Below are 19,045 nucleotides of genomic sequence, written 5' to 3'. Positions count from 1 at the left end.
TGGTACTCAGCATTTCTGAAGAATTTATATCTCAAAGTCCCCGGACTCTTCCACCACACCCACATCCGGCCATGTCGGTGGCTGTCCTCACCGCCGGGTGGGATTCAGAAGAAAAGAGATTCTTCCATCTGTGGGCGGCCTGGATGGCTCCTTTGTCACTCTTCTAATCAGCATATCTGGATGGGAAACTAGACCCCAGGTTCCAGAGGCACCGAGAGTGCTGAGGGTTGAATTCAGAACAATTGGAGCAGAAAAACACAGGGACTGGATTACAGCAGAACTCATTCCTCTCACGGGATCCCAGCGCCCCCGTCAGCTTCAGAGGCAACAGGCCAATCAAGACGGCGGCCTTTGCCTCCGGTGAAGTCGGCGCACTCATTGGGCAATTACTTCCATTTCCCACATGAGGAAACTGAGGCTCAAAGAGGTCAGGTTCAGATTCATAACCACACATCATCCAGAAAGGAAAGAAACCACGGAGGGCTCAGAAACTGTTGTATCCAGTCGGGCAACTTCCTGAGGGAGGAGATGGGAATTGTGTGTGTCTGTCTACGTAGGCCACTGCTTGCCCAGCCTTAGACGCTGCTTGCTCCGAGAGCTGGAAGCCTAAGGACTCAAGTGAGACCGGCAGGGTCGGGAGCGACACGGGGCTGGGCAAAGGTGGGAGCCCTGGTGTGCTGCGGATGGGAGCAGGCTGAGCCAAGGAACTTTCCTAAGATCCTCTCCTTTCCCCTGTTTCCCTGAAGCCATCAGTCACAGAAACCAACCTCTGATTTGTTCCACTTCATCTTCGAACGTCACCGAGCTCCGCCTCTTGGGTGGGCAAGTGTGGGAGGGAGGGTTGTCATCAGACGTGAAGTCTTCGAGCAGCATGACATCCGTTCCTAAAACCAAGGGCAGATTGTACGCCTACAACAGGCAACACCAAGTCCTTCTCGCCACCTTTCTCGCCCTCGCTCACACCCCTTGCGTCCCTCTCTCCCCTTTCATTTATTCAAACCCACAATCGGGTGCAACCAAGTGCCCTGCAGCATTTGCCCAGGACACACACTGTCTCTTGTCCCATTTCAGGGAGTTTGCAGCCAGCCACTGGGGCTGCTTCAGACACACCAGAAATACAGCAGCGCTATCCAGGCGGATGGGTTACCTGCCACTGTGAACAGACTCACAAGTGATGAGTCCGCCAGACCTGGAACGGGGAAGGGCAGTCGGGCTGAGCGGAGGACGGGGCCCTATTAAAGGGGCTTTGTGTTCAGAGTGATTCTTCTTACAGTTTGAATTCCTATCATTCTAGTTAAGGTATGCTGTGCTAAATAAACATTTCAAACCCGAACATGTAAAGTTCTTTGGGGGCCAAAAAGGGATTGAGAAATATGCCCCCCAAAAAGTGGGGAAAAGGCAGAAAGGAAGGAAGTCCTACGAGAGAGAGCAGGGCAGGCGGGGCGGGGCGGGGCGGGGGGGGGGGGACCAGGGTGGGGAAGGGCAGGAGGGCTGAGCAGGACCCAGACCCCACACCGGGGCAGGCGTTGGGACCAGTCTTGTTCTGTCTTAGCCTCCAGCTATCAGTCCTTCAAGGCCTTGGTGCTCAGGAAACTAGGAAGAAAGGGGAGCTGGGAGCTCCTCATTTGTTTTTGCAGAACAACCTGAAAAGGCGTGTTCCTCTAGCGGACTTCACAACATGGTGGTTAAGCACACAGCTTCCCAAATCGGACAGATCTAGGCTCACAGGCAGGATATTTGGTCCCTCAGCATCCTTCCATGTCTACGAAATGGGGATCGTAATTCTCTCTACCTCACCGAGTTGTTGGGAGGATTCTGAGTTGAGACGTGTGAAGATGTGACACTGGCTGGCACACAGCACGTGCCTCATCAGTGGAAGTCATCTCTCGCGAAGACACAGCTAATAAAGAGCGGGGCTGAAGCCCACACCCCGGTCTGTGTGACCCCGAAGCCCATGCTCTTTCTTCTGCCTACCACAGGGGTCCCCAACCCCCGGGCTGCGGATCGGTGCCGGGCTGCGGCCCGTCAGGAACCGGGCCGCACAGCAGGAGGGGAGCGGCGGGCGGGCGAGCGGAGCTTCACCTGCGGCCCCCCGTCGCTGGCATCACTGCCTGAGCCATCCCCCCCTCCCCCGTCCGTGGAACAACTGTCTTCCACGAAACCGGTCCCTGGTGCCCAAAAGGTTGGGGACCGCTGGCCTACGACACTGTCTCCTTACTCCTTTTTGCCTGGTCACCTCCTATTCACTCTTCAGGTTTTAACATCACTTCCTCAGAGAAGCTTTTCTAACACCGCCCTCCCCACCCCTGCCAAGTTCTCCCCCAACAGGGGGCACATACAACTCCGTTCCGTGTCCTCACGGCACTCGGCTTCCCCTTCCATAGCTCTCATCACCCTTATAACCCTTATTAAAAGCAGAATTATTGAGGTATAACTCGCATCCCACGCAACTCACCCATTTAAAGCACATGGGATGGCCGTCTTTCCCACTAGACGGAAAGCCCCGTGAGGGCAGTTTACCACTACATCTCCAGAACCTAGCGCAGTGTCTGCTCAAAGCAAGGGCTTGGCAAGTAAATATCTGTTAAACGAATGAATGTCACTCTGCCTCTGGATTCCTGCTGGTTGTCTGAGAAGAGGGAGAGAGCCCGAGGAGAGACAGAGACCCTCCCGTCCTTCAAGTCACAGGAGGGACTCGGGCCTACAAGGGAGGGTGTTACCAGTGGTTCAACCCTCCGGGCTGCCAGTGGGAGAGCATCCTCAGGGAATGTTCTGCCTCTGGGGAAATGCTCCACGACAGGAGGCCTGGTCTGGGTCCCTGCCCACGGCCGTTCCCCCCAGAATTCCGTGACACAGGCTCAGGCCAAGAAACACAGGTCAAGGCAGAGAGGAGTTTTCCAAAGGTCCCGGCAGGGGAGATGGAGGAGCAGGGAGGGAAATGCCCACAGACAGCCTGCTGTCGAGGTCCAGGAATCAGCACCCTCCCTTCACGCCCAGGACGTGGAAAGACGGCAGCCCCGGGACGGGGTGCTTTGTCAGCTCCATGAATGACTGACGTAGGGACACCGACGGCCTCTGCCCACGAGCCTCTCATCCAGTCATGAGCTGGCAAGCACGGGGTGTGGCACTTGGGTCCCCAGAGCGGCGGCAGCAGACTGTGACATCACAGAGCTTGCCGCTGGGGGGAGGAGTCCTGGGCCTGCGCCATCCCCTGGGCAGCAGCTACAGGGAGGGTCTGGAGAATGCTGGTGGAGATGTGTTTCTCTGGGGAGACCGAGTTCCTCATAGGCAGGTCGCAGGGCATCTAATGATGGTGACAAGGTATCCGACCTGGTCGGAACTGCCCTCGATAGAGGGACGGCTGCCCCAGCTCACAAATGGACAAACTCAAAGGTTTAGAAAGAGACTGAGCAGCTTGTCTGAGATAACACAGCTCTTAAAAGTCAATTCGAACTGAGTGAACTGATGAGGATGATTATAATTTTTGTGACTTTCTGTTTGAATTAAAAAAAAAAAAATCCCACAAGGACTCAGAGGCAAAGAATATACAAATCAATTTTCACTGCAAAGTAAAGGAGCTGTTACAGTGGAGGATTACTGGACTGAATGTCAATATTATGACATAGTATGAGTGTGTTTCGTGTTTGGTAATTGCAATCATTGTTGCTTTTGTTGTGGTCATCCATGTACAATGCTTGGTGTCAGTCTATTTATCTCTTGTAAAAATAAAATACAGTGTGTGTGTGTGAAAAAAAAAAAAAGTCAATTCGAGACTGAAAACCAAGCAGGTTGACTCCGGAGCCTGCACTGGACGATGGTTATTATAATTCGAGTAACAACTGACAATCATTTAGCGTTTTAACTTTTCAAAGGCTTTCACTTAATTTGAATCTCACAACAACCCTGCATGGCAGAGAGAACAGGAGCCGAGATCCCCACTGCAGAGACGAGGAAACTGGGGCACAGAGATGCTGAAGAGCCGGGACTGGACACCCAGACCCTTGACTCTCGCCCCTCCACACCCTGGGAGATGTCCCTCTCTCCACCAGCTCCCAGCCGGCAGGCACTGGGGCAACGCGACAGGTGAGGGGCTTACCTGAGTCCTGAGAGCAGCTGAAGCCGGTGTCCCCCGTGCTGCTGCTGTTCCCCAGGGGCTGCCCGCCGGCCATGAGCGCCGTGAGGTGTGGGGACAGGCCCAGGTCTGCAAGGCAAGGTCGGCACTGACCGCACCATCCACGGCCCGCCCCGTCCCCAGGGGCCTCGCCTCCGCCCCTGTCCGCTCCGTCCTCCACGCGCTGAGGACGCGAAGCTCTTGGCTGCCCTTCCTTCACTTCGCCCCTTGTTCCTACCCCGGGGAGTCTGTGACAGGATTCCCTGGGTCCCCCCAGAGGGGACGCGCTCGTGACAAACGTCAAACCCCAACAAGGCAGGTGGGAGAGAAAACGAGGTGAACGGTCCTGGGAGAAGATCTTCCAGTTAAACACGGGTGCGTGTTTAACTCCCAAGATCCTACCTGAATACTAAACGGGATTTTTTTTGAAGAGGCCGAAACCCCCAAATGGAGAGGATGTTTGTAAGTTGGAAGGCGGGTGGTGGGCAGTGAAACTAGCCCAGGAAAGAGCCGAGGCTGGCAGAGGGGGAGGCCTGGAAGGAGGCCCCCAGAAGCTCAGGAACTGAAGGCCCGGAGTCTCTGCAGGCAGGTGGGGCTTGATGGAAAGTCTCTACGGGAAGCAGTGGGTCCCCTCCACTGCTGTTCCCAGTTCGGGGTCCAGGCTCCTGCCCCCCATGTTGGCAGGAGAGTGGGCAGAGTGAACTGGGGGACTCTGGCCTTAGCGACACCAGGCACACGGCAACGTGGCAAAAACCGAGGGAACAATGAGAGGCTACATAGTTACCAGTGGGAGCCCCGCCCCACTGCCTCACCTAACCTGGGCAGGAGACCAGAGACCCTGTCCCCAGGGAAATCCAGCCAGCCAGAGAGAAAAGCCCCGCAGACCCCAAGAGCTGGGCGCCCCGTGAGACGGCTCAGTCCCAGCACCACCCAGGGCTTCCCGACGGCTTTCCTGGGCCGACTTACTAACCGTGAGGGGCAGCGGAGATCACCAGATACTTAAGGAAAGGCACTAGCAGAGATGGGGAAATAAAAAGGAAGGGAGGAAGGAAAGAAGGGAGAAAAAACGATGTCTCGGGAGACAATGCAGGGAGCTTAAGAAAACAAACAGAATTCTAATTGGGTGCCCTTAGAAAACTGAGAAAATAATGAATCCATGAACAAAAGAGCTGGAGGCCATAAAGACCATGGAGTTAACAAAAAAGGCACTCCTAGCAATTAAAAAAAAGCACAGAAAAGTCAAACTCCTCCCATCTCATGAGGAAGACCTACCTACCTGCCACGAAGGACCTGCCACAAAGGACCACCAGCGTTCCTCCCCAGCAAACCTACAGACAGGGGACGCCTCCACCCTGTACCTTCATCCTAATTCTTTTGAGGGGACAAAGCGACATGACACACATGCTCTCCTTTCTCCTTCAGAGCCACGGAGGAAATGACGGGGGCTGGACCCGTGCAGTCAGAGCACGCTGCCCTCAGAAGCTCCCTGTCATGACCTGTGGGGAGAGCACTTGTGCAAGGAGGCTTCCACTCTCCTGGGGGTTGGTGTGGAGGTCTGGGGCCAGAGAAGAGCCCGAACATGATCACCCACCTCCAGGGTCCTGGCCTCAGAATATGACTATGTCTCAGCTGCAAGCCTGGCTTCCGCTGGGGGAACATCCACTGCCAACCGGGACGGCTGAGGCCACAGTGGGTTCTGGACACCGTCTCTGAGGCTGCAGTGAAAGCCAGGCACAAGTCCTGGTCTCTACCAGTGGGAGAAATCACTGGAGCCAGACCAATGCGGCTCGGCTAAGAGGTGTGGCAACAGGGCAGCCAGGCGGCAACTCTCTATTCTGTGTTTATCCAGCATTTTACCACTGGAGAGTGGACTCAGTTACCCTGAGTTTTTTCACATGCAACAACAACACATCTACTGGGCTGGGCCCAATCCAACCCCTTTCACAACATTTTTTTTAAAAAGAAAGAAAAAGGCACAAAATGACAGGCACAGGGATCAGATCAGAAGCCTGGAGTGGCCAGAAGAGTCCTGAGTGCCTTTGAGAGGCTCAAAGAACAGAGTGCGATTCTGGGGTGACATTGGCACTTTGAAGTAGCCAGAAGACCTCTAGGTGGCACCAGGAAGGGAACTTGGTAAAGCAAGGCAGGAAAATTCAAAGGCCCCAGGGTCTCCTTCCTTCCCTCCAGCCCAGACCTCACAAGGGCCCTGAGGTGGGGCATTTCCTCCGAGCAAATGGGAGTCAGCGTCCTTCTCTGCAGAAGATAGCTGGGAAGGCTCTATGCCCAGTTCCAGGAGCTTCAAGCATCACACGAGTGCAGCATTTGGAGAGGCTGCCCTCCCACCATGCCCAGGCCTCCCTCGAAGCCTGGGTGGGGCTGCTATCTGGGCTGTCCACCCCAACTGGGCTGGCAAGTGACAGAGTTACTGGAGAACCCTGTGGCCCTTTCTCCTGAAGGCCCCTTCTTTGCTCCGATCACCTGTAGCCATCTGTCAGCTTTGGATTTGTAGTCTGGCCTCCCAAGACCAAACGTAAGCATTTAGCGCACCTTTCAGCACTAGAATCAATGTCCACTCCAGGGTTGACCTACCCACTATGAAGTGGCCCTGCCTGGCAAACCCCAGGGAGGCCAGAGATCTCAATTCCTAGGGGAGCCCCACGGGAATCTGCTGATGAGACCTCACAAGCAGAACGTATTGTGATGGCCCGGTGACAGCTGGCACCCAGGGAAAACCTAAGCTGCTGCACTTCTTCAGTTTGGGGCTAATAGAATGAGAAAACCAAAATCCATGGATTATGGCTGAAATCTACGTATGAAATAAACATGACCGCACGTGTAAAACTCCTCGCATCCCAGAGTCAGTAGGAAAGCTCCAGGTGTGTGTGGAATGCCACTTCACTGCCCCTGTGCTCACAAGCACTGTTAGGAAAGTTTATAATTCCATGTACTGAATCCTTTGGTGAAAACTTTGCAGATGCCTATGCAAACGGAGAGGAACAAAAGCGAGACAGGGCCTCCGAGCCTTTTCTTGCTGGCTTTGGAACCAATCTTACCATCCTTCTTTCTCTGTGCTCACAGGAGAGCACGTGCATTCTCTGAGTGGGAGGGAGGTGGCTTGAAGCAGGCTGGGGCAGGGAAAGCCCACTGGGGTTTAGGCGTCTGCTGCAGATGCAAGTCATGCCCACAGAGGGCGCCAGACCAGGGTCCGGTCGCAGCCCCCAGTCCCTCAGCCAGAGGGACCAGGGATGCGAGGTGGAGGGCAGAGTTCTCCCTCCTGACCAGAAAGGCCGTGGGCATTCCTGGCATGGCTGGAGCAGGGCACGGAGCTGGGGTGGGCACTGCATTCTGCTCTCTTTCCAACACTCCTGCTGCTGCTGCTGCCCACCTCCTGAAGTCAGGACATCCCGGGAAGAGGAAGCAGGGGTGCCCCCAGCTCCCATTCAGGGGCAAGGCCTGAAACTCAGAACCCATCATCCCACACGCTCTTCAGCCCAGACACATCCCACAAGACTGCTTTTCCCTCAGTGAGGAGACTTCTCACTGCCTTAGACTTGCCAACCCAACCACAGCTGGTGTTTTCCGCCTGTTCTCACAGCCTCAAAAACTCTTCCAGGATCATCTCAAGTGGCCTGCATGGACAATCTTGGCCCCCCAAAGCAGATGTTTCTTTCTGTTCTATCTACCCTCTCCTCCTCCATTCTCCTTCCTCATTTTTTTCCCCTCCTCATTCTTAACTTCATTGGAATCGAAAACATTTAATGTTTCTTTTATTTTTATTTTTTTGCCCAGAAGGTAAGTGATTTTACAAAATCTGAACAAATAAGTTAATCAGTGAAATGAAACCAAGCCCTGAATGCACTCCTCCTGCCTCACAAGTCACACTTGGAATCATGGTCTGGCCAGTGGCAGGGGGTGGGCATTTCAGGAATTTAAAATACTGGGGTCCTGAGAGATTTTTTTTCTCCTATAGTCAAAATAAAAAGTCCCAGAATTCCTTCCTTTCTCAAGAAGGAACACTCCATCAGTCCCTGAGATAAATCAGTGACATTGGTTTGTTTAATTGCCACATGGAAAAGACTCCTCTCATCACTACCACTGAATATTCATGATAATTAAGAGTTGTTATTTCTTTCCACTCTCGAGAGGGTAGGTGGAAGACCTATTTCCTGAGGAGGAAAAATTATCTCCAGCAGCGGGAGTTGCCCAGAGTCATCTGGCAAGAGACTAGAACTGCAGTCTGAACTGGCGCTTTCCTTGAATATGATCTGATAAGTGCCCTCAGAGTCTCTCTTCCAACAGCCTGTCCAGACGACAGTCTCCCTCAAACAACACAGTCATAACTGCAGGGGCAAGATCCACCAGTGCATGCTACAAACAGTGGGAGCCTCAAAATACCTCCTGTGTTGTACTTATTAATGACAATGGAAAAAACAGTGAATTTACAGTGGGGAAACCTTGGCAGACGCCACCTTAACTGTAGGGACTGAATGTACTCTCCACCAAATTCATACACTGAAGCCCTAACCCCCAGTGTGATGGTATTCAGAGGTGGGTCCTTGCGAAGGTACTGAGGTTTAGAAGAGGTCATGAGGGTGGGGTGCTTATAAGAGGAGACCAGAGAGCTTGCTCTCTCCTGTCCCTCTCCCCAGCCCTCCGCCACGGGAGGACACAGCAAAAGGACAGCCTGGAAGAGGGTCCTTACCAGAACCCAACCATGTTGCCCCCCTGACCTCAGACTTCCAGCCTCCTGAACTCTGAAAAAATGAATGGCTGTGGTTTAAGCCATGCAGTCTACGGTAGTTTGTTGTAGCAGCCCAAGCTAAGACATCAACCGAGAGATCAGAGTAAAAACTAGCTAGTAAGAAGACCTACTGACATATGTGCCCCTGGCATGCTCATTAGGAAGAATACATCACCCGCCCAGCCTGCCTGCCAAAAAGGTATTACACCTCATTGTGACCCTGAGAACACATGAGCTACATGCAAATTGAGGGGCCTTCTACAAAATCCCCAATCAGGACTCTACAAAAAGTGTCAAGTCATGGAAGACAAGGAAAAAAAAAAAAAAGACTTGTCAAAAACTGAAGAAGACAAGGGAGATGTGACAACTGAATACAACGTGCGATCCTGAACTGGATCCTGGAACAGAAAAAAGGACATCAATGGGAAAATGGGTGAAATCTGAGTCAAGTGTGTAGTTGTTAATAGCACTGCACCCCTGGCAATGTCTTAGGTTTGATAGCTGTGCTACGGTTAGGCAAGATGTTAGCACTAGGAGAAGCTGGGTGGATGGGTATTCTCTGTACTGTTTTCCCAACTCTTCACTGAGTCTAAAATTATCTCAAAAGAAAAAGGTTTAAAAAAAAAAATCTATCCCCAACTAAAAAAAAAACCAATCTATCCCGAGAGTAATTCCTCTGGGTCTCATCAAAGGGGATGGGATCATGTCCAGAAACTGTTAGCTCCGAAATCAATTATCAGACGGAGGAGCAGCTTTACACACACCAGATAGTGGCATTTCAATGAGGGAGTGGAGGTCCGCCATCGACACATCCTGAATTATTAGGGCCAATACGAGGAAACCACTGACCTGTGAGGAAAGGCCCAAGACAGAGTATGTTCAGGAGGGGCAGCTGACATGGGGAGGAAGTGCTTTAAAGAGAACCCTGCCTTCAAGGAACACTGAAAGGTGAAGGTAGCCTGGTCCAGTGCTTGGGTTCTTTTTTCTCTAGATAGAAGTATCTATCAATATACTCTCCAGGCCAGCGGGCCATGGCTGCGGTCACAGAACACGGATTTCTGAACTCTGGTGCACCCTGCCTTGAAGTGCCGAGCTCAGAAAATCTGCTTGGGAATCACAGTGGACACTCTGGGATGTTCCTTCCCCAAAGGAAACCTGTGTTTTAAGCCCTGAAGCAGCAGTCAGTCTGAGACCTCGCCCATCAACCTGCCCGAGCGCCTGCAGGACCACAGGCTACACCTGCCTGAGGGTGGGCATCCCTTCCCTGCCAAGTTCCCAAGTTACCTGTGATCCTGTTGGAAATGCTGAAGAGCCTGGAAGTCCTCTGCCGCTGCACAAACGGTTCCCGGTAATACCGATCCCCAAAGCACATGCCCAGTAGTTCCTTGCGAACCGTCTTGTTCCAGAGTCCATAGATCAGGGGGTGGCAGATGGCACTGGTAAAGGACAGCCAAGTGGCCCAGGTCTCCAGGGTTGGGGAGACATAGTTCTTCCCCCAGAGGGCCTCAGAGGTGATGACAACCATGTAGGGGCCCCAGGTGACCATGAAGGCACCAATGACCACCAGGATGGTGATGAGCGCTTTGCACTGGTTGGCCGAATAGACCACGCCCTGAAAGGCGTTCTTCCTACTGCCCGAGGAAGAGGTGGAGGTGCTGGAGTTCTTCCTCCCGTTCCTGTGCACGTCCTCCTCCACAAGGACCACGGTGCCACAGTGCACCTTGCGTGCCTTGACCCTGGCCACGCGGAAGATGAAGCCATAGCACACCAGCATGACCAGGAAGGGGAACAGGGCACACCAGATCTGCCAGAAGGCGGTATAGCCAGGCTCCCGGTGCCACGCGGCCACACACATCCACTTGAACTCGTCAAACTCCACCGATGACCAACCAAATAGAGGTGGCAGGCAGCCGACGAGGGAGTGAAGCCAGATGTAAGCAAGCGCCACCACGGCCCGGTTGCCTGTGATCTTCATGGGGTACACCATGGGGTACAGGACGGCATAGTAGCTAGAAGAAGAATGGAGGCAGGTGAGGGAGAGGAGTCAAAACAGAGAAGACACACCAGGAGGGGCACCCACTGCTCTCCCAGGTGGCGAGCTCTGCTGGATTTCTCTCATTCAACACTGCCACGGGGTGAATGCTTCTGAAAGTAGCACCTTCTCTCAACCTTCCCCGGACACGTCACAGACTGGCCATGTCACACAGCTCCGTGGAACTCTTCACCGGAGAACGGCTGGACACCAGGGAGAGCACAGAGCTAAGGCGGCCCTGCTTCCAGAGCCCACTCGTATTTGGGGGTGTGGTGAGTCTTCAGGCATCTACAGGAGTTCTAAGGGACCATGCATCAAGCCAGATCACTCCTGTGTTTCTGACAGTAATCTTTTTAGATCCGTTTTCAGAGGGTCCTCAGAAACCAGAAGAACATCTAAGGATTATGGGGTACATTCGTTCAGTGAACGTTTACTGAAGGCCTGCCACATGCCAAGCCCTGTGCTGTGCACCGGAAATACAGGTAAAAAGATGCAGGGGGAGACAGACACACAAGCAGCGTACGAGGCCCTGGAGCAGAAAGGGTTATATTTAACCCTCACAACACGTCTCCAGAGGGACTGGCATTATCATTATCCTCATCTTAGCAGCAGAGAAAGGATAAATAATCTGCTCTAGATAAGGAAGGGGAAGAGACAAGATAAAAACCCAGGCAACCCGACTCTACAGTCTCCAGCGCACATGCCAGCAATTCCCTGCAAACCGTCTCGTTCCGGAGTCCACAGACCAGGGCTGGTTCCTAACCCCTCAGCTCTGTGCAGAAGGAGAGAGGCCTGGAGAGCAACTGATTCGTAGTGACGGGGCATCGGATCCAGACTGCAGGGTCAGGGCGGACTTCCTGGACCAGACGGCACACAAACTCAGGTCTTGAAAGATCAGAGGCACTGGCCCAGGCACAGCTGAGGCAGGACGCCAGGCTTGGCGAGACACGGAGATGTACCTGAGCACCGGCTAAACGAGGAAGCTGCCTGTAGCTCACCCAGGCAGGCGCGGGGCGATGGTGCGCAGGGAGAAGAGGAGCCAGGGGGCCGGCGCGAGCCCAGCCTTGCCAGCCAGCTGAGCTCTGACCCTTTAACTGGAGTGGGTGGGAGGATTTAGACCATGGGGTTGAAAGCAAACCACCAGCCTCCCCACCCGGACATTTCATCCAAAGGAAATGTTCTTTAATGATGGGGCTTCTGCGTGAGGGCGACGTGTGGCGGGACAGGGATGGCCACCCTGAGGACCTTCCTGAGTCACCCCTGGGCACTAGAGCTCAGGGACAGGGGCCATGGCCCGAATCACCACCTGCTGCCTGGGGCAGACTCTCATGGAGGGGCTGTCCCCTCAGGCTATACCCTGTATGAAGGGCCTTCCAAATCAGAGGCAAGACGGCGACTGCTGGTCTCAAGCCTCGAGGCCCCACCAAGGTCTAGCCTGGAAGGAGTGTTTCTGAGCGTGGAGCGTGATGAGAGGAAACCGCCGTGATTATGGTATGGATTACAGAACCCCTGCGCAGAGCCTGCGGTAGAGCAATTCCTGTCTTATGCTGACATCTGGGTTCGCATCTTGCAAGGGCCGTGCAGCCCCGTGAAAGCAGCATGCCTTTGGAGCTGGCAATCCCTGGGTTCAGACGGCGCCTCTGCTGTCCACTAGCTGTGTGACCTTGGGTAGCGGATCTAACCTCTCAGAGCTTCAGTTCCTTCACCAGGAAGATGGGAATCACAGAACCTCTGGCATAGATCTGCTCCAAGGACAGAATGGGCTAGAGTGGGGGGCAAGCGCTGGATGGGGCCTCCCTTTAGATGGCAGGTGGGGCAGAGCTGGGACATTGTGCACTGACCTTTCCCCCTTCCTTCCTGAAGACAGAATCCGCATCTTGCTCCTGCAAAACTGCTGTGACCACAGGGGACACTGGGCCCTTCTAAGCACCAGGGGATGAATCAGGCCATGCTGGTGGTATCCCCTCCCTTGCCAGGTGACCAGCTGAGGTGCTGACCTGTGTGACATCATCTGGCAAATGAAATGTGAGGGGAGTTTGCTGGGGTGGGACTGGGGGCACTTCCAGGAAGGTTTTCTTCACTTTTAAAAAGAAACAAGGCGGATATTTCTACTTTCCTCTGCCCATTTAAAACTCGTGCAGGCCCTCTGACCTCAGGCAACACTTCAGGCGCGAGTGTACAGGTAGGCGTGGGAGGCCAGGCCTGGGGAATATAAGCCGTCCCGGCTCCTCTGACCAGCCACGTTCAACCAGTCATCAAAATCATTACGACGAATCAGCTGTCCTCTGCAATATAGACTTCTGGCTACTCACAACACCGGTCAGTATTATTATTCAATGGCAAAACTTCTTTATTGTAACAAGTGGTATTTATATCACTCACTGTCTGAGGTTCTGGGCACCAGCAGTTCCTGTGGGACGTGACAGTGATTTCTCCCAACTGAGTCCGGAGGCCCATCGGGACGCCCGGGCACAGGGTTGGTGCTGGCTGCTGAGAGGTCAGTCTCCTACAATCAGAAGAAGCCCCCAGAGGCCAGAGTGCTGCCTGTATATATCCGCACCCTCCAGGGGTTGCTTTGGTTTTAGGGTTTTTTTGGCTAAATGTATATACATTGCAATGCTCAAATCTACACCTTTATCAAGATATAAACATGCCAACATCTGTCCACAAAAAGAATTTTTTTAATGGGTTTCATAGATTTGAAACTTCATTTTTTAAACTTAAGCCTCATTTAGGCCTAGTTGCAGGTTCAAAGGAAAATATAGAATAAAAGCAACTCCCTATTCCCTGCAGGTTAATACAGGCCAAAACGGAGGGGTTTTCCTTTGTTTTCCGTACTCCTAGCTGTCTTCTGAAGCTCTCGATCTTTTCTCCAACAACTCATTTTTAGACAGGAGCCCAAGCACCACCCTTGGTCCCCAAAGAGCTTTTCGTGATGTCACGTGTAACTTCAAAGTGGTAATGCCCGTAGGGGCTCCAATGCTTAGCTCTCCTGCCATGAGATCACCCACTTAGATAACGACCCCTGTTTTTAATAAGATGACTTCACCAAAAACATGAACAAAATCTAAGCCAACTACAGCTACCTTGGAGTGAACACGTTAACTTAACGTTGAAAAATCTCCTGGCTGTACTATAACTAACCATCCCATAGTGTTAGCTACTTTCATTTAAAATACTATTTTTAGGGGCTTCCCTGGTGGCGCAGTGGTTGAGAATCCACCTGCCAATGCAGGGAACACGGGTTCGAGCCCTGGTCTGGGAAGATCCCACATGCCGCGGAGCAACTGGGCCTGTGAGCCACAACTACTGAGCCTGCGCGTCTGGAGCCTGTGCTCCGCAACAAGAGAGGCCGCGACAGTGAGAGGCCCGCGCACCGCGATGAAGCGTGGCCCCCGCTTGCCGCAACTAGAGAAAGCCCTCGCACAGAAACGAAGACCCAACACAGCCAAATAAATAAATATATTAAAAAATAAAATAAAATACTATTTTTAGAGCTGGAGTTTCATCCACGCTGGTGTGGAATGAAAACATGAGAAATGTCTTAACAGGACCTGAAGCTAAGCCAGAGGTGACCATGTTGGACTTATTCACAGTGAAAATCTTCCCAGGTCGAATGATGTTCCCCACCTGGACCTGTTTCCACAAGGCTGCTTTAGGACACTGACATCTCGATGGTGAATTTCACTCCAGCCAGCTATTCTTTTCATGCTCTGCCTTTGCTCTCTCTTCACGGGGCTACAGGACGGACTCTTTTGGCTCATCTGCCAACCAGTTTGACAGATTCCTTTAGGTAGTGTTCTTAACTGGGGCCGTGTGGCAACGTCTGGAGACATTTTGGGTTGTCACAACCGGGAGGTGCTGCTGTCATTTAGTGAGTAGAGGCCAGGGATGCCACTTAACATCCTACACAGGGCAGCTCATCACAACAAAGAATCATCCGGTTCAATAGGTCAGTCGTGCTGAGGTCAAGAAACCCTAAGCTAAAGGAACTGGTTGTCGGATTTGACTGACAATTGACTTTGCATATTGTGTGATGGTTAAGAGCACAGCCTTTAGCATCTCAGAAACTGGGCGAGTTACTTACCAGCCATGTGGACTTGGGCGAGTTTGCAAAATCTCGCTATAGGCTCATCTGCAAAATGAGGACTGATAGGGTCATTGTGAGGATTAGCTGGGATAAACATTTGTTCACAGCATACTGCAGTGCCCGGCAGGTGACTAGCACGTAACACATTCTAGTTAGTAGCGATCATGCCCACCCCCGCTTGTTTTCTTCGACTTTCGACTTTCTTAACGATGTTCCCATCTCTTTCTTCCACCCCCATTCTCTTATTCTTCTCTCCCCTCTCCTCACTTATCTTTTACTACTGCCTCCTCTCGCCTGTTTCCCTCCCTCTCATTCTCCCTTCCTTCCTCCCCACCCCCTCCACCTCTCTCTCTCTGTTTCTCCCTCTCTTTCTCATTCTCTCTCTCTCTCTCTCACACACACACACACACACACACAGCTACATCTTTAGGTTTCCAACATAGAAGGCAAATATGTAACCTTCAAAATCACTAACATCAAGTAAATTTAATTCCCTAAAATTAATGGGGACAGGGGGAAGGGGTGTTTGAAATCCTGGTCAGATGGTGATCATTTATACGCACATGATCAATTCGCTGGTCCAGTCAATTTGTATTTTTAGCTACATGAATGACCAATAATAAAAAAAAATTAATCGCACCTGCCATGAAAATATTTGAAGACACCAAATTTTACAGCAGTCTATATATTATAGTCAAAGATCTGGGCAAAGTACTGTGATGGCCAAATCCATCTTGCTACACTTGCAGGGGGAAATGATCTATTTTCCAGAGACAACCAGGCCTTGGTGACTTGTCATCACAGGGAGAGGCAGAAGCCTTTTCTCGACTCATGGCTCTGTCTCTGGGTGACCCTGGAGCAGGCTGTGGGGTCTGGGGTGCCTGGGTCAAATCTCTAGTGAGATGACCTGTGACGCCAATTTGTTCACGTGCGTCGCCTCTTCCATGGCCAGCTGTTTCCCCTGGTCTCCAGCTGTGTCCCACGTGCCATGCTTTTTCACCACGTCCGGCCTTGCTCCCTCCTCTGCGTTCTCACAGCACCTTGAACACACTGGCTCTACGTACACATCACATGGTCCTAAAATTACCTGGCCACATGTCTATCCCAACACCGTGAACTCCTCAGCGTGTCTGTTCATCTCCGTCAGCTGCGCATTCCCAGCACCAATCACCTTGCCAGGCATACGTGAGGTGCTCCATAACTGTTTATCAAATGAATAAATGGAGGCGGCTTCTTCATTCGGAAGGGCCCCTGCAATCCTATTCACTGTTAGGACTTAGCTCAGAGGCCACCTTTTCCCCGGAGCGCTGCAGGCCCTGCCATCAGAAGCAGCCAGGGTAGCTGTTATAGCGCTTAATTCTGCTTTGTGTTCACGTCAGCACCCACGGGTCAGCCTCTGCCATGAAACTGTGAACTCCTGGTGGGCAAGGGCTGTGTCCTGCTCATGCTGTATCCTACCATCCGAGGATGTAGCACAGGGCCTTTCACAGAGTAGACACCCAGCAAATATTCCCGACGTGAAAGAGTAAGGCATCGAAAGAGGCAAATGCTCTCTCGTTTGATGCATTTTGATGGCATGATTTGAGAATCGGTCATGCCTGCTGGTGAGAACTCTCACTCTCACTTATCGAGACCTCAGATCCAAGTAAGCAGTATACAGCCTCCGAGAGCTGCCTCTCCTTACTGAGCCTCCATGTATACACAGCTCTGTGAGAGGCACCTAAAAACCGACCCCACCGCTCTGCTCCTGAGCTGTTGGCCCCCACTCCACCTTCCACAGGACCCAAGACGGGATATTCCAAAAGTAGTGATTTCCCATCCCATCCTACTGCCAACAGACTTCCATTTATGTTTGCAGTGCTTATTACCAGTCTTGATAGGACGTTGATGAATGGCTGCTGAAGTAATAACCTGTACAAGCTTCTGAAGGGGAGCCTGCCTTTTACACATCAAGAATCTTGACAGTGTGTTTACTGTGACTGAAAACACAATTCCACAAACATACATCTTCCTCAAAGTGCTATATAAAATAGTAAGCTAACAGGGGACTGTAAAAATAAACTACAGTCCATCCAGAGGACGGAATACCATGTAACCATTAAAAATCATGTTCTCCAGGGATATCTGCAGGTGGGAAAAATGCTCACAATCACTTGTTAAGTGAAAAAGCAGGTCACAAAACCCCATGTGCCTTGAGCCTATTTTCTAAATTTACTGCATGCGGCCAAAAATCCCTGGAGGCAAGTATACTAAAAAAAATGTAAACAGTGATTGCTTCTGATTGGTGGGATTATGAATATTTCTTATTGTACTCTTTCTATTTTGGGTATTATTTTTTTTTTGTTGGGGGGAAAGAAGATATTTGGAGAAGCCACCTGATTAGTTCTGACCAATGGCTTCCTTCACTCCAACCCCCCAACAGGTGCAGAGAGCCGAAAGGATTCTGGCCTTGGCCCTAGTGGAGGCCCGCACCTTGGGTGGACCATCCAGTCACCACTCATCGGCTCAAAAAATGGACGATCCCAAGGGAGCCAGGGGACTTGTGTCACCCAGTGACGACAGCCCTGGGGAACCCCTCTGTGTTTTCCCTGACTCCCTCCCCAATTCTATAAATCACAGAGAATCTGAATCTCCCCCCTCTGCCCTTGTACAGTTGAACCCTTGCCTGGGGTGAATGAAGTGACCATTGGCAAAATCCTAATAAAGAAGATGACTCCAGGGGTCGGAAACTCGCTGTCAAAGCCTGCAGGACTTTCACAACTAAATCTGACAGCCTAACGCAGGAATCTGGAAGAACCTTCTAGATAGAGCTGAGGGGCGTCAGCAGTGCTACTCCTTACTGTTAGAGCCAGCTATGCCACAAGAAGGGACAGCCCAGATGTTTTAAAGCACACACTGTCTCTCCCAGGTGCCACCACCTTTACTCCCTGAGTTGCCTTCCCTTCCCCTGCTCTCCTTCCATCCAGGTCTGAGCTGATGTTCAGGCCCTTGCACTGTGGAGGATAGAGAGTACTTCCTCTTTCGGCTGCCCCGGTCCAGCTCTGGCCCAACCCAAAGCAACAGAGAGCAGGCAGCACTTTGCAGAAGACCTGGATCTGATACCTCCTCTGCCACGTCACCTTCCTCGGCTTCTGTTTCTCATCTACCAACTGAGAAGCAGAATTTTCTAGAACTTTTTTTTCTAATTTGTTTTTCTCATTTTTTGGCCACGCTGCACAAAACGTGGCATCTTAGTTCCCCGACCAGGGATCGAACCCACGTCCCCTGCAGTGGAAGCGCAGAGTCTTAACCACTGGACCACCAGGGAAGTCCCCAACTACATGCAAGCTAGACCAGATAAAATCAGAGGTGCTCTGGTTGAGGGGATAGAAGAGGAGGCAGAACTCTGCTTTCTCACCCTCCCCAGCACAGACCCGACACCCTCCCGAGGAACAGAGGCAGCTTGGAAGGCACAGCCCACATGATCTCTCAGGTTCCCCCTTTGCCCACACTCCTAAACCCTTCGATTCTCTGAGTGCGATGCAAGCTTACCGGTCGACGGTGATGACCCCGAGGGTAAGCATGCTGGCCGAGCTGACGAGCAGGTAGAGGAGGGCCGAGAAGTTGCACCAGACCACACCGAAGACCCATTCCCTCCGAATGGAGCTGGTCGCCACGAAAGGCAGCACCAGCACGGACAGCAGGAAGTTGGACAGGGTCAGGCTGAAGACGAACTTGTTGCTGAGGGTGAGGAGGTAGGACTTCCTGTACAAGGTGACCACGATTACCAGGTTGCCCAGGCAGACGAAAACGGTGATGACGACAATGGCGATGAACTCGGTGACGACGCCGCCCCCTTGGCCACCGTCCTCCTCGGTGAGGTTACTCAGCTCCTTCCTGTGGCTGAGGGAGGAGTTGAGGCTCATGGTCAGTGCGCCTCGGCGGGGGGTGGGCAGAGCATGCTGGACGACTGGAAAGACAAGACCCAGAGACAGGAGAGCAGTCATCAGTCCATAGCGTGTGCACTTTACAGAAGCGCTGCAGAGGCCCCAGGTCACCCAGCCGGTCGTCCCCATGCAAGCTCTACAAAAG

At 52.3% G+C, this 19,045-nt stretch overlaps 1 protein-coding gene across 12 annotated transcripts in view; it reads right to left on the bottom strand.

Moving 5' to 3' along the window:
- The window catches only part of GPR161 (G protein-coupled receptor 161), a gene marked incomplete at its 5' end in the record, with an annotated part of 64,228 nt that overhangs the window by 9,040 nt on the left and 36,143 nt on the right, over positions 1–19,045 (bottom strand). For 10 of the 12 annotated variants that reach the window (XM_082437979.1, XM_082437973.1, XM_082437972.1 and 7 more), the window contains 4 exons: positions 768–884; positions 4,097–4,201; positions 10,137–10,861; positions 18,506–18,923. In XM_082437979.1, coding sequence (XP_082294105.1) covers positions 768–884; positions 4,097–4,201; positions 10,137–10,861; positions 18,506–18,923 — 1,365 coding nt within the window. Of the gene's footprint in view, positions 1–767; positions 885–4,096; positions 4,202–4,249; positions 5,608–10,136; positions 10,862–18,505; positions 18,924–19,045 lie in introns of those variants that run through there. The other 2 variants (XM_082437978.1, XM_082437974.1) reach the window with 2 other exon arrangements.

The sequence above is a fragment of the Balaenoptera physalus genome, assembly GCF_965194825.1.
Source record: "Balaenoptera physalus genome assembly, chromosome: 1".
NCBI lineage: Eukaryota > Metazoa > Chordata > Mammalia > Artiodactyla > Balaenopteridae > Balaenoptera > Balaenoptera physalus.
This window is presented reverse-complemented; position numbering and strand designations above follow the sequence as displayed.